A 14,443-nucleotide genomic window follows, 5' to 3' on the forward strand; every position below is an offset into this window, starting at 1 on the left:
CTTCGTACCCACTTTCCCTACATATCTCCTAGCTCACAAGGCCAGATTCATAGATGGAGCTTTCAGGGTAGCGCCACTCAACTCTGGCACTCATTTACCCCTTGCTAGAGGTACAAAAACTCTACCTCCTTTATTTTTAGGACACTCTTAAAACCTACGTCTAGTGATGTGACAAATTCTTATCAGGCTGTACCTGCGAAGGCCCTATGAGGTTCACTTCTTTTCTATTATGTTAAGACATTTGCAGTGTATGAATGCTTTACAAGCGACAGTTTAGATTAGATTGGATTGGACTCTTCAGCTTTGAATATGCTGGGATGTCCAGGTCTTCTAGGTGGTACTTTTGATAATTTAGGAAAGTAATGGTTAGCTCATCCTGATTTAGCTTAACTGGCTCCTATTCACTATCTGCAGTAGAAGCAAACAGAAAGTGACACATACCTGAATGGCCAGAAGCCAGAGAGGACGTTGAAGCTGAAACAGCTTGCTGAAAGTGTTTTCCATTGGTCCTCTCTCCCTTCAACAATGTTTAGGTATGAGGAGTAAACATGCCTGATGTGCAAAATTTCCATTACCAAAAAGGGGCTGCAAATTGCGCACCAACGTTTTGCAAATGGAAAATAATTTTGCAAACTGACCTATGTACTAAATGATTGGTTTGCAAAATTCTGAATCGCAGTAGTATCACATCAATATTCATGAGATAGGTCGGACTGCGACTCAACTTCAGTTGGATGCTATCACAGTGCTGGTGATCTGCTGAGGTCTGATCGCATTTTATTTTTAAATGCATCCCATTTTAACGGAATGGGACTGCATTTAAAAAGTAAAGCTTATTACTTTCTTAAAGTTCGTTTGAGAGTTGGAAGTAGTCCCTTGGGCCACTGCTTATTCCCCAACAATTTTTATTTTGCATTCACAAGGGAATCGGGTGCAAAGTGGGCCCCTTTTCTTTTGCGAATGTATTACCACCATAACCTGTAACTTTTAAATGTTTTGTGACTAGATTATGTTTGCAAAACATTCTTACATCCTTTAACTATTTGTTATTTTGAAGGGATGCCCTAAACATTCCTTTTCCAAATAGCGATTCGTTATGGGTTTCAAAACTCATTTTTGCAATTCAGTAGCCTAAATTAGTTTCGCACCTAACAAATAGCCATTTTGTGGCCATATAAACCCTGTGATTTTTGGGATTCTCAGGGTTTGCGACTGCACAAATTTCTTTGAGGAAGTAGACATTTGCAGTTCCCAGCTCTGAAGGCTGTTACTTAGCCATTTAGGGATTTTACTCTGTTTGGGCATCAGATAATGGCTGCAACTCTCTCAGTTGGCCGTGTTGTGCAAAGTTAGGCGATACCTGATGCACCACACTCTTATCTTTCATTGAAAGAAAACTGTGCACTAGTCTTATAAAAAGTCATATAAACACATGTCACTTTACAAAGTCTGCTGTCCATCAGGTTTTTCAATGTTTGAATGACTTTTGTTTAAGCTAATATTTGTGCTTTCTTCTGAAGGATGTGTACACTGACATTATGAAGTTTGAAAAGCAGCAAAAGAAAGACAGTCCATCAAGCAGCATCCAGTCTCCTGAAAGGTAATTGTTGGATAACTGACTTAATAATATGCAGCTGCCCCACATATACATTGAAGACATGTAATCACTAGTATTTGAAACTGTTGAAGTAAACTGTGTTTGAACAAACTTTATTTGTGTTGTTCCACTCAGTACAGAAAGTCAGCTGAATAAAAATTTCTATTTGTGCACCAGAGAGATAAAAATGCATTTAAACACATTTAAAGGATTTGAGGTTGAAGGTGTCAATGTCGGCGAGCCCAGAGTTGCATTGCGAAGCGAGGCGGTGATCTCTGCCGTGCCTTCAGGACACGGAGTCTGCGGCAGACTTGGTTACGGAGTCGGCTGCTTTTTTCTTTTGCTCGACTGGAACCAGCGGAACCAGAGAAGGTCTTTGCTGTTCCTGAGACATCTTGAACGGGGGCCCTTTGAGATACTTTCTCAAGCAGGATGCACACACAGTTCCTCTCCTCTGCAGAAACAGCTTCTGCAAAGGGGCAGTACTCCTCCTGCAGTCTCTCTAGCTCTTCTCCTTGGCAGAGGTTCCTCTTGAAGTCCCAGAAGTGATCTAAAATTCTAGGGTCTGGGCACCAATATTTATACAGCAAAACCTTTGTTCTCTGGTGGCAGAAAAGCCCTGTGCTGAGTCAAAACCAGTTATGTCCGCTCTGGTGCAGCTTCCTTGCAGAAGGTGGGGACAGCATTGTAAAAGGCAGACCAGGCCCATTCATGTGAAAGGAAATCTCCTTCTGCTACTCTAAATGCTGCCCAGGTCTATTTAGCCCAATCCTGACTCATCCAGACTCTCTGGAGCCACTGCACCTCCCCAGCCTCTGCCACTCCAAAGCAAGACAGCCAATACACATCATATCAGAGGCACCCTGGATGGATAAGCAAGAAAATACCTACTTTCTAAAAGTGGTATTTTCAAACACCGAATGTAATAATCACCCTCACTAAAAGATGCAGTTTAACATTCTGAGTTTAGGCATACTAAACTTTATTTTCCTACTTTGTTCCCAGGATAATTATGTTTATAAGATGTTATAAGGCAAACTCCCCATTCTATCCTATGGGAACAGGTAGCCTTGCAATAATGAAAAAACGAAATTGGAAGTATTTTACTATCAGGTCATGCCACACACACCAGGGCATGCCCTTCCTTTCACATACACTGCAACCTGCCCACAGGGATACCTTTTGCCTACCCGAGGGGTGACTAACATGTAAGAATAGGGAAGAGGTGTGGCGCCGTGGTCAGGGCGACTGACTCCGGAATCTGGGGATCACGGTTCGATCCCCGGCGCTGGCAGCAGATTAGCCCAGCAACATGTGACTCTGGGCAATAGCTTGCTTAATCTTCCCGACGGCCTCCAGCGCCTAGAGACCCTTATGGGTGATTGTTTGCGCTTTGCAAATGGGGATTATTATCAGGTTAGGGCCTGGAAAGTGGGTGCACTTGCCAGGTCGACATGGCAGTACCAGACTGAACATAGGCTCTGCAATGGCAGGCCTAAGTTACATTAACAGGCTGCTTATGTGGGTGGCACAGTCAGTGCTGCAGCCCACTAGCAGCATTTTGATTTACAGGCCATGGGCACACACAGTGCACTGTTCTAGGGACTGACTAGTAAATCAAATATGCCAATCATGGAATCACCAACCAATAACAGTAATATACAAAGGGAGTACTTGCACTTGCACTTTGGCACTGAACAGCAGTGGCAAAGTGCCCAAAGCATCTAGACCAGCAAAACGAAGTCCAACACCCAGCAAAAACATAGGAAGCAAAGGCAAAAAATATAGGTGAAACGCACCCCAATGATGCCAGGTCTAACAGGTCCCAATTCCCTTCGAAATCACAGATCGGAATTTAAAACTGTCTAAATCTTAAAAATTTCTTTTTTATACGGCCTGGCTGTATTTTACTGCTTGCGCCTGATCTAAGGCCCACTGCTTAGTAGTAAACGTATTGCGGGTAAGGTTTTTCCATACGGAACAGTTTGTTTGCCCCAGTGCCTGTAGGTCAGGCATATCATAGGATCCTAGTCCCATCAATAAAATGTGAAATTCTGTATCTTTATATAGGTCTCCCCAATTCTTTATATATGAGATGTTTTAGTGAAGATGTATCAGCCTTAGTACATTTGACAATATAATTTACAGTACTCCTGTAATGCAGTGATACCAAGGACTTTAGACCAAGTTCCAATCTCATAATACAGTGAGGAGTTGCTAATCGTAGGTGCAAAAAAAAAAAAACGTATGCGTTTCATGAAACTTTTTTCACAACTGAAGATGAGCTTGCTATTCATTACAGGGGATGCATATAATAAATATGGAACTAATTTCATATGTAGTGCTTTAAATGATGGACTAATCACTTTTCCTCTGAACATATTCACGAATCTTAATACCGATCTGGTAATCACTGTTGACTTCGATTTTCTGATGGGGAGGTGGCTTGGCCAGGATAACGTATTATCGAAGATCACTCCAAGGTATTCTTACTGTTTTACTGCTTTGATCGATGTTTCTCCTAGTGTCCACCCCTTGGCTTTTGTTTGCTGTCCAAAGATCCCAATTTTTGTTTTGGAGGTGTTGGACATTAGTCCATTTTCCATATTATAAATGTGTAGTTGATTTAGTTGATGCTGTTGCCCTTTCGGCGTCTGAGACAGGATCACTAGATCATCTGCATTTTTAGTATAGTGAGGTAGGTCCCAAGTGGGAGATTTGCACAGAGCTTGATGAAAATTAAGAAAGCTGGTTACATGATCTGATGTCCACAACAGTAGCTCAGGTGTGTCCTTGCAGGTAAGAGTCAACAATACTTTAGTCAATAGGAGAAATTTGGGACCCCTGATAAATTAGTTTTCTGTGCTCAAAATCCAATTATATTCACCCTTTCAACAAGAGATCACCATACACAATCATTGATTTGTTGTATTCAAAACATCACTGTATGTGTTCATCTTTTGTACTACTGCTTTTTCATACCTTTCCTTTTAGTGATGTTCATGATGCTTCTCATGGGCCTACATAGGATAAGCAATGCAACAGTTGTGTCAAGGGAGCTAATTCTGTATTATTTACCCCAGTTTCATTATTTTCTACTTGTCCCTGCATTAAAAGCATCTCAATTATGTACGAGAAACAACACACAATCAGGAAGATGTTAGAATCAATAACTCTGCAATGTCCTTTTTAACCATTTCTTAGTAGCCAGGATGGCCACTGTTCCAGGTTGTAGCGGCAGAGGGGTGAGGTGGATCAATGAACACTTAGTGACCCTTCATCACCATTTCTAATCTAATGGCACCTCTCAATACCTCATCATCGCTTGGACAACCACAACAGACTCTGTAAAGTTTGCTACAAACTCCTCTATTCTAGTGGTATAAAAAGTTACATTCAGTTATCTGTTTTAAGGACTCCTCTATCCCAGTTGTATCAAAGTCCCAATCAAAATAAACCTCAAAATAGTTCTCTATATCCATGCCTGTACCGTCCTATAATTCTTACTCTTTCTGTGTGTTTTGGGTATTAAGTCTTCTAGCCCCCAATCATGAGGGGGTGCAGGTATGTTGATGTATATTGTCTGGAGACATAAAGGTAATGTACAGTCAATACCTAGTTGTTTGAGGATTTCTCCCTTTAATGTGTTATTAGATGGTGCCGGCATTGGTGCTCTGCTGGGGCCAATGCCATTGGAGAGGGCTGCAATCTGATCATTGTAAAGATAGATAATTAATTTGAGGATCTGCTGCGATTGATCACTTGCTTACTGTTGAGACACTTGCCTAGCTCAGTCAATCTTTACAGTTACTTTGTCTAAATACAAACAATGGTACCTTCACTAGACCCGAATATATCACAGAAATATTTTCTATGTTCCTCTTCATACCTGTGCTGATGTCTCCATTATATTGGTGTATACTGCTGTGGAGGGTGTCATTCTCTTTAGATGGGATGCATATACCTTGTACCTTGATAGTTTGTGCATTTGATGTCTGTCAATGTGATAAGCAGGATTTTCTCTGGCCCCTTCCACCTTAAATAAGACACATCCAAAAAGTACTTTGTATTTTGTCATCAGGAGTGTTTTATTTTGGCACAATAGATTTGGCGCATTGCTCTTCTCATTTCTACCTTATGATGGTCATTGTTAAGGTTTTCTCAAGAATCCTTACATTTGAATAGAGAAATTACTCTGCATATTGCATCCATATTTTTACTCCATTAATGGATCTTCCAGCTCCTGGAGAGGAATGTTCAGATCCGTCTATATAATTTTCTCTTTCTTTACAACACTTCTGGCGAGTTTTTATACTGTTTTGTTCTTTGGCAGTGCAAATTTTCTGCTTGACATTAATCCTACTGGGTCGATAAGCATTTTGCCTACTTTGTTTTAGAGCCTGATTCAGATTTCAGCAGACGGGTTACTCCAATACAACAGTGATGGATATCCCATCCGCCTAAATATAAATCCCATATGATATTATGGGATATATATTTCAGCGAACAGGATATCCGTCACCCTTGTGTCAGAGTAACACATCCGCCAAAGTCTAAATCAAGCCCATAGTGTTTGACATCTCTGTCATCTATCATAGATAGTATATGTGGTGGTATAGTCTGTAATCCTTATCTGACAATACCCATATAATCAAACAATTATATTGCAATCATCTGAGTGGTGGTAGCTCCTACTGTCCCTTCCGTTGCTCCCTTCTTTGCTAAATTTAGCTACAATAACTTAACTGCTATTTTCTCATGTACCTCATGCTTATTCCTCTCTTTCTCTTGTTTCTTCTTACAAAAATCTATTATGTGTTCCTGTATCTCTGTCCAAGGTTTGGCATCCAATGCCACTAAGTTGTCAAGATTATCCTGCACATCAAAGGGTAAGCACTTCCTTACTACATTATAAAATAACACAGCATTTCCTCCTATTACTTTCCAACCTTGGCCGCCTTCTTGAATCCATTTCTCTTTCCTCCTGCCGAGAAATTGGGTAGGGTCCCATATGACTGCATTGATTTAGCCATGAGAGTCCCAATGTCTGTCCTGCCCAGATACATTCTCTTCAGCTATTCCAGACTACTGTCCGAACTGTGTTAAAAAGGGAACCATCACACCTGGTTTCAGTAAGGGTAGCTTTTCTTACTCCAGCTTTATAGAAAACAGTGTCTGACTCATCTCCTATTAGAGAACTAAGTAAATTCTTTATGTCCCCTATTGCCAGGGTGACACCTGCAATTTGATTTTCAAAGGTCCTAATCCATTTCCCTGGTCATTCTGTGAGCGGCGGTAACAGTTTTCTGAGGTTTTACATATCCTTTTGTGGCCATGGAACATAATGAGGTGCTCCAGGTCCCTCATGTTTCATGGGGCATCTGATGTATTGGGGTAAAGGGATGTTGGGGTTTATACTGTCTGGCATATGTTTGTCATGTGCGCTGACTATGTCGCATATAGGGATAATCCCAGTCTGGATATCCATCACTGTAGAGGATACAATCCTCAGCATTTGCCATGTCATGGAGATCGAAGGACCCCTCTCTTGGACATGGGCTCATCTGCAGGGCGGGCCTTCAGTCCACCTTGCTAAATTATCTGTATAGGGTACAGCATTATGCCACCTGTTTTCTCCTTGGGCAACTATCTAATTGGGAGTGAGATCATTGCCACTTGGAGCTGATTGAACATTCAGCTGTGGTATTGGTCTGTTACGAAGCATCAATTCCCCTGTAACCTCACAAGAACCTTTTCTGGGATATGGCTGACCATGCGTTCTCTGAAACCGTAACTGCTCGAGCTCTGTCACTCAGGTCTCCTAGTATTAGAGAAAGCTCCCTGCTCTCCTTCTCTGCTTGTCTTTAGATATATATTAGTGTGGCTGGGCGACCCCATTGATCTATCCCTATGATCAAAATCGATGAGGAGCCATTCTCAGGTGCTAGTGTTGTAAGTGGAGCATCTAGCCTCCTGCGATTAAAGTATTTCACCCATGTCATCTGCCTATCTATGTACTGATTCTTTTCTGTGTGCAATCCTCCTAAAATTTCCCTGAAATCTTTCGGATACATTATCACAATGTTCTTCTCTTGTTGCGTCTCTCTCTTCATTGCTATCTTCACTTCATGATAACCTTTTCTGAATGTTCTCTGGTTTAATTAAGACACTTCCTTTCTCTTTTTGCCAAAGTGGCAAATCATCCTTCCTCTTTTTAAAATCCTTATCTTTTTCTCAAGGTCCTGGCCATCAGGGTATGCAGGGATGGGGAATTCATATTTCCAGACGCCCAGGTTATCTGGATTTCATACAAGGGCAAGAAGTTTTAATTTCTATTGTGTCCGAATGACAAGTAGACAGTCTTACGGTAATCGGATACACAGCTATTCAATGCTGTTGGTCACAGTCGGTTAATAAGTAGCTCTGAGCAGTTTAATTTCAGTGAAAGGGTCAATGCAAAATCTGGGGCCTGCACTTTCATTTCCTCTGAACAGAAGATTAATATAATGGAGCTGAGCTCAAAGTTGAAGCTCCATATAGAACATCCACAGCACTGTTAGCAAAGATTCTTATTAGTTTCTCCCTGAGGCTTTCCTGTGCCTTCCGGGCCCTCCCCTGGTCCTTTCATTTACTTCAAGCACTAGACGAACATCGAGCTTCTGCAGCTCCAGAACACTCACAGCATTGGCTTGTAGGAGGCTGCCTAATATGCCTCCTGGCCTCTGCGCCAACTTGACCCTTGTGATCCCTGCCTTTTAGTCTGTGCTCATACAGCTCCTAGATCCCTCCTCACCCTCGCCTCCAGGGCCTACAGTAGGGCACCTTGCTTTCCTTTCTCATGCAGCTAGTGCACACCCCCACTTTGAACTTTCCCATTCATGCAACCTTTTCACCCGGCGCCTGCACCGGCTAACCTCACCCCGCGACTCCTGTTCTGAGATCCCTGACCTGCTCCCCTTTACATCTCAGATCTTCTCATCCAGGGCTTACATTAAAGCTCCTTACTTTCCCCATGGAGCTTTAATGCAAGCCTCAGGCCCACCCCCATTTCTGTCCTTACATTGGGCCTCTTGTGTCTCACTTTGTGCCTGCACCAGGGGCATTGTGAACAAACCACTGTAGCAGCTTCAACCGCTGTGGAGTTCTTGAAGGTCCTCTGTCTGCAGGTGCTCAGGAAAAGGCTCATAATTAACATGAAAGGTTGGGTGAGTGAGTGAAAGGGTGGACGTGAGGATGGATGAGTGAAAGGGTGGATCGATGGATGCATGGATGAAGGAGTGAAAGGATGAATGTAAAGGTGGATGAGTGAAAGGATGCATAGATGGATGAGTACAAGGGTGGATGGATGGATGAGTGGATAGATGGGATAAAAGTGGATGGGTGAATGAAAGGGCGGATTGATGGCTGAGAGAAAGAGTAGATGAATGGATGGCTGTGTGGATGGCTAGATGGATAGATGGATGAGTGAAATGATGGATGGGTGAGTGCAAGGGTGGATGGATGAGTGGATGGATAGGGTGAAAGTGGTTTGAGTGAAAGGATGGATGGCTGAATGAAAGGGTGGATTGACGGCTGAGAGAATGAGAAGATGAATTGATTGCTGATTGGATGGGTGCATGGATGGATGGGTAATTCAGAGGGTGGATGGCTGGATAGAGGGGTTGATGGAAGGGTTGATGGATAGACTGATGGGTGGATAGTTGAGTGAAAAGGTAGATGGAGGGATGAGTGAAAGGATGGATGGATATATGATTGGAAAGGGTGTATGGATACATGAGTGTAAAGGAGGATGGATGAGGTGAAAGTGGATGGATGGACGAATAAATGGATGGATGGAGGGATGCGTGAAAGGGTAGATGGATATAGGAATGAAAAGGAGGATGGATGGTGTGAAAGTGTGGGTGGATGAACAAAAGGATGGATGGAGTGATGGATGACTGAAAGAAAGGAGGGGCGGAGGAGTGAAAGGAAGGAGGGGCGGAGGAGTGAAAGGAAGGAGGGATTGATGAGTTTGATGGATAGATTTGGAGATGGAAAGATAGGTTTGGACAGGGGGGTTGGGAACCCCCTGCTTCAGCAGCTATAGCGGGGTGGAGCTCTTGATGGGCCTCTTATGTCTGCATGTCGGCAGACAAAGGCCGATAATTAATGTGAAAGATGTGTGAGTGAAAGGATGAATGAATGAGTGAAAGGATGGGTGCAAGGATGGATGTGAAAGGAATAGTGGGTGGATGATGGATGTGTTGATGAACGAAAGTGTGAATAGACGGCTGAATGGGTTACAGGGTGGATGGATAAGTGACCGAAAGGATGGGTGAGTGAAAGGGTAAATGGATGGATGAGTGAAAGGATGGATGGGTAGAAGGATGGATGGATAGAAGGGTGGATGGATAGATGAGTGAGTCAGTGAAAGGATGGATAAGTGAAAGGGCGGGTGGATAGACTGAGTGAAAAGGTAGGTGGATGGGTGAGCAAAAGGATGGGTGGCTGAAATGGATTGGTGTATAGGTTTGGAGCTTGATTGAAAAGGTTTGAATATGGATGGGCGGATTGATGGATGAACAGAACAGTGAAAGGCTGATGGATGAAAGAATAAATGTAAAGGTGAAATGGTAGATATGAGTGGATGAATGAATGGATAGATGCTTGGATGGAAGAGACCAGACAGCTCTTCTGGAGAGGGTTGCAATAACCATCTTTGCTTGCTTGGTGGCATAAGAGCTTTGGTTCAAAGTGGAGAGTATTTTTACTTTTTGGTTACTCACTAGGCCTACACTATGCTACTTTCTCTACATGTGGTTTATAAGGTGTGTGAGGTGCTGTTTGCCAGTGCGTGCTTCCTAGACAGGCAGTAGTTTTTGGTTTCAAAAAGCCCACATAGCCATAGTAGTTCCTGGCACTGATCAAAACTACTTTGTATGCCAATATGATTCTTGTAAGAGACCAGAATGCTGTCACCCACAGTGAAGCCAGCAGATAGATAGATAGATAGATAGATAGATAGATAGATAGATAGATAGATAGATAGATAGAGATAATATTTAATAAAAACAAAAGGCCTTGGTTAATGCCTGACCTAATGAGAGGCTCAATTGTTAAAGAAAGTCACAATAGTGCACCTACGATATATATCCTTACATTAACCCATATATACGTCTTTCATGAATTCACATGAATTTCCTTAAGTAGGCCAGGAAATCGTACTCCTAGAAAATATTTGTGAACTACATTTTAGCACAAGCAAATATGAATGTGTAGATTTTCTTCTGCGGAAATCTGTTGAATGTTTACAATTTCACTTTTCCTCCAACCACATTTTTCCCAGCCCTGGAAGCAATTTTACTTCTGCCGTTGGGAGGAATACATTTCCAACCTTTCTCAGTGTGGCAAAAGATTAGAGCAGAGCTGGTGAAAACCCCCAAAACATGCAAGTTAGTAGGTTTGCACAGACTCAAAAGGGCATTCTAACCCTGGAACTATTGCTTACTGCTACCTCCAACCCCAGTATGTAGATCTGCGGAAAGGAGGCAAAATAAGGAAATGCTCGTATTCAAATCCTTCTATACTATGAGTCTGACATAATCGGACAGGCTATTTTCAGAGCTCTTCTATAATGAGATTGCTGCCAATATTTGATGATGCACTACATGGCACCAAAGGGACTAGTGGAGTTTGCTACAGAACAAGTAGATTTATGACTCTACCTGTCCCATGGACAAGTAGATATTTTATTAAGTTGCACACCAATGCTATAGCAACAGCCCTATCTCCAAAAGCATTCCACCATGCATCATCGGCATTTCTCATTTCTTCGTGGTAGGGTAGACACCTGCTCTTTGACTCCCTTCCTGGTATGTCTCTTTGTTGTAACAAGTGTGACATTGCTGATAAGATCTGTGACAGATTGTCATCATCTCCTGGACCCTGCTCTTCACCTCTAACCTCCTGGGCAGAGTCTTGATCTAAATGTAATGTAAACTGTGCTCCCAAATGTTCTGGGAACTGTGTGTCTTCTCCCTTTGTTTATTGTTTGGAGATACTTGTGTGTTTTGGCCTTATTGTCTGTACGGCAACACTATAGGGTCCCTTCAGAGATAGTGGAGGGGGTCACAATATAGGGATTCTCAAATCCCACCACAGGTCCCTGTAACTGTGCTAATGGATAAATACTGGGTACATTGGGAGAGTTACTTGTGGGGTCATATGGGGGGAGGGGAGCGGACAAGGGACAAGGTGCAAGATGTATCAGTATATAAGGAGTTTTTAGGCTTCTCACAAAAGACTCGCAACAAGGCTAAAGTGGCTTCTCGCTTCTGTAACTGAACTCCTGTATATTTACTTTTAAGGTATGTGATGTGTTCTAAGATTTTATCATTAAATGTTCCTTCCTTTTACCAGGGATGTGTATATTTTTGGGTAGCCTTGACCCACTTTTTACAATATTTCTGGAACCTTTTCTGATCAACAGGAAAAGTCTTTTCCATAAATTCTATGGGCGCCACCAGACTCACTGTATTTCTAGCAACTTTTTATACATATATGTTTAGCTTTTTATCTATTCACTTGATGTTTTACCTATTTTTAAAGCTTCTTTTCCTGATGTTTTACACTATCCCTCATAAGATAGGAAATCCGTCAATTTGTTTCTAAGCTACACATTATGCATCATGACACTGTAAAACAACTTTACTATGTGGCCACATTTCTATTTACATGAACATACACACATTCATCACAAACATATATAAATTTTCTTTAATATAAACTCCTTCATAATCATAATTTTTCTAATCTAAACTAAATAGTAGGTCGGTAGCCATTAGTCACTTCCCTCCCTGCTCAAGATAGGATAACCCTCAATCCATGCACCTCATAGGCCATGGGGTGAGTTCCAGACATTAGGTCTGCTACAGGCATTTAAGTGTTCAGTTCCTACTGGAGGTAAAGTTTAGTGACATCAGCCTTTTAGCCATCCATCTATGTCAAAATATTGGAGCACATATTGGGCTCCCAACTTCGAATTACGCACATTCGACCACTTCCAACTGTTTATTGGAAAAAAACTCTCTGCTGACTACACAGCGCCTTCCTTAATCTAATATTGTGCAATGTTAATACCAATCTTGCATGCGATAACCCATTTACATGTTATCCACATTTACCATTGCCAAAGGAACAAGTCACAGATACAAACATTAAATGGAATCTGCGTTGTCCTCCTCTTAAAGGCGTCAGTCTCTGGGTCTTAACTGTCGCCTGTGAATAGGCAGGACTTTAGGTAACATACAGCCTCATGCATCAAGCCAAAATCCAGTCGGTAAAATACCGAATCGCAAAAATCACCCTTTAGCGATTAAAAAATACCTACTTCAAATGCATGAACCCAAAATGTGAGCAAATAACGAATCGCAAAAAATAAATCCGCCAAAATACCGAATCGCTAATAACCAAAATGCAAAATTACCGATTCGCTAAATACCGAATTAGCAGATACCGAAATCACTATTAGCTCCCGGAAAGTGCCAATAGCAAATAACGATTCGCACCCCAATGCAACAACAGTCGCTAATAACGAAAATCCCAAAAATCACTATTTTGCCAGAGCTAAATAAGGGGAATCAAAACCTGGAGGTAAAGTTAAAAAAAAAAAACGCAAATCCCCCCCAAAAAATTCTACATGTGCAAATGATTGAGGCAATCACAAAACCCTTAAATGTGGCCCAGGAGACCCTGTTGGCTCCCACAAAATGGCTGCCCTCTACGTGCTTGCAAGGAGGATGCGTATCAGTGCAGCAGGACAGCGCAGGAGAAGGGTCCAGGAGCGAGTTTTCAGACTGCGCATAACCTTGCTCGGGCAGAATGAGGACTAGGTGTACGAGAAGTATCGCCTCAATCGTGCAATGATCATGCGCCTGATTGCAGACCTGGAACCATTACTGCAGCACCAGACACACCGGACCAATGCAATCCCTGCGCACGTTCAGGTCCTATGCAGCCTGCACCTACTGGCCTCAGGGAGTTTCCAGGGGGTAATTGCGGTGGCCGGAGGCGTATCGCAAAGCGCATTGTCACGCTTCTTCAAGAAATTCCTAGATGCCATGCTGACAATGCTACACACCCACATCAGCTTCCCCACAACCCCACAGCAGTTGGACCGCACCAAACAGGCATTCTACCAGGTGGCACAATTCCCACATGTAATTGGATGCATCGACTGTACGCATATCCCCATATGTCCACCGGCAGCAAATGAGTACATATTCCGGAACCGCAAGTCATACCACTCAATCAACGTGCAGGTTGTGTGCGATGCCAATAACATCATAACGGACCTAGTGGCACAATTCCCGGGGAGCACACACGACTCCTACCTCTTCCGCCACAGTGGAATGCACAGGCGACTAATCAACGGAGAATTTGGAGAGGGACTCCTGCTAGGTACGTAAAAATTACGCTTCCCCACACCAACACCACACATGTATGTACATCACCAATGCTAAGTCTATGCCTCTATCTTCTAGGTGACAGTGCTTACGCCCTGCGTGAATACATACTCACCCCATACATCAATCCAGCAACCCCACAGGAACATCGCTACAACGCTGCACACATCAGCACTAGGAATGTCATAGAGAGGACATTTGGGATTCTGAAGAGTCGCTTCAGAATCCTACATAAGACTGGCGGCGCCTTGCTATACAAACCTGAAACATGCTACCGGATAATTGCTGTATGTGCAATGCTGCACAACATTGCGACCAGAAGGGGGATACCCATAGAGGTGGACAGGAATGACGACCACCGGGATGACCAACCACCCGCCCAACAACGACAGGCACACGTCCC

At 42.8% G+C, this 14,443-nt stretch overlaps 1 protein-coding gene across 1 annotated transcript in view; it reads left to right on the top strand.

The window, feature by feature from the left end:
- Positions 1-14,443, top strand: part of SPEF2 (sperm flagellar and cilia associated 2) — a 1,083,747-nt gene that overhangs the window by 135,430 nt on the left and 933,874 nt on the right. Inside the window, exon 6 of the mRNA XM_085631001.1 lies at positions 1,521-1,600. Coding sequence (XP_085487127.1) covers positions 1,521-1,600 — 80 coding nt within the window. The remainder of the gene's footprint in view (positions 1-1,520; positions 1,601-14,443) is intronic.

Source organism: Triturus cristatus, chromosome 2_1, assembly GCF_964204655.1.
Source record: "Triturus cristatus chromosome 2_1, aTriCri1.1, whole genome shotgun sequence".
Classification (NCBI taxonomy): domain Eukaryota; kingdom Metazoa; phylum Chordata; class Amphibia; order Caudata; family Salamandridae; genus Triturus; species Triturus cristatus.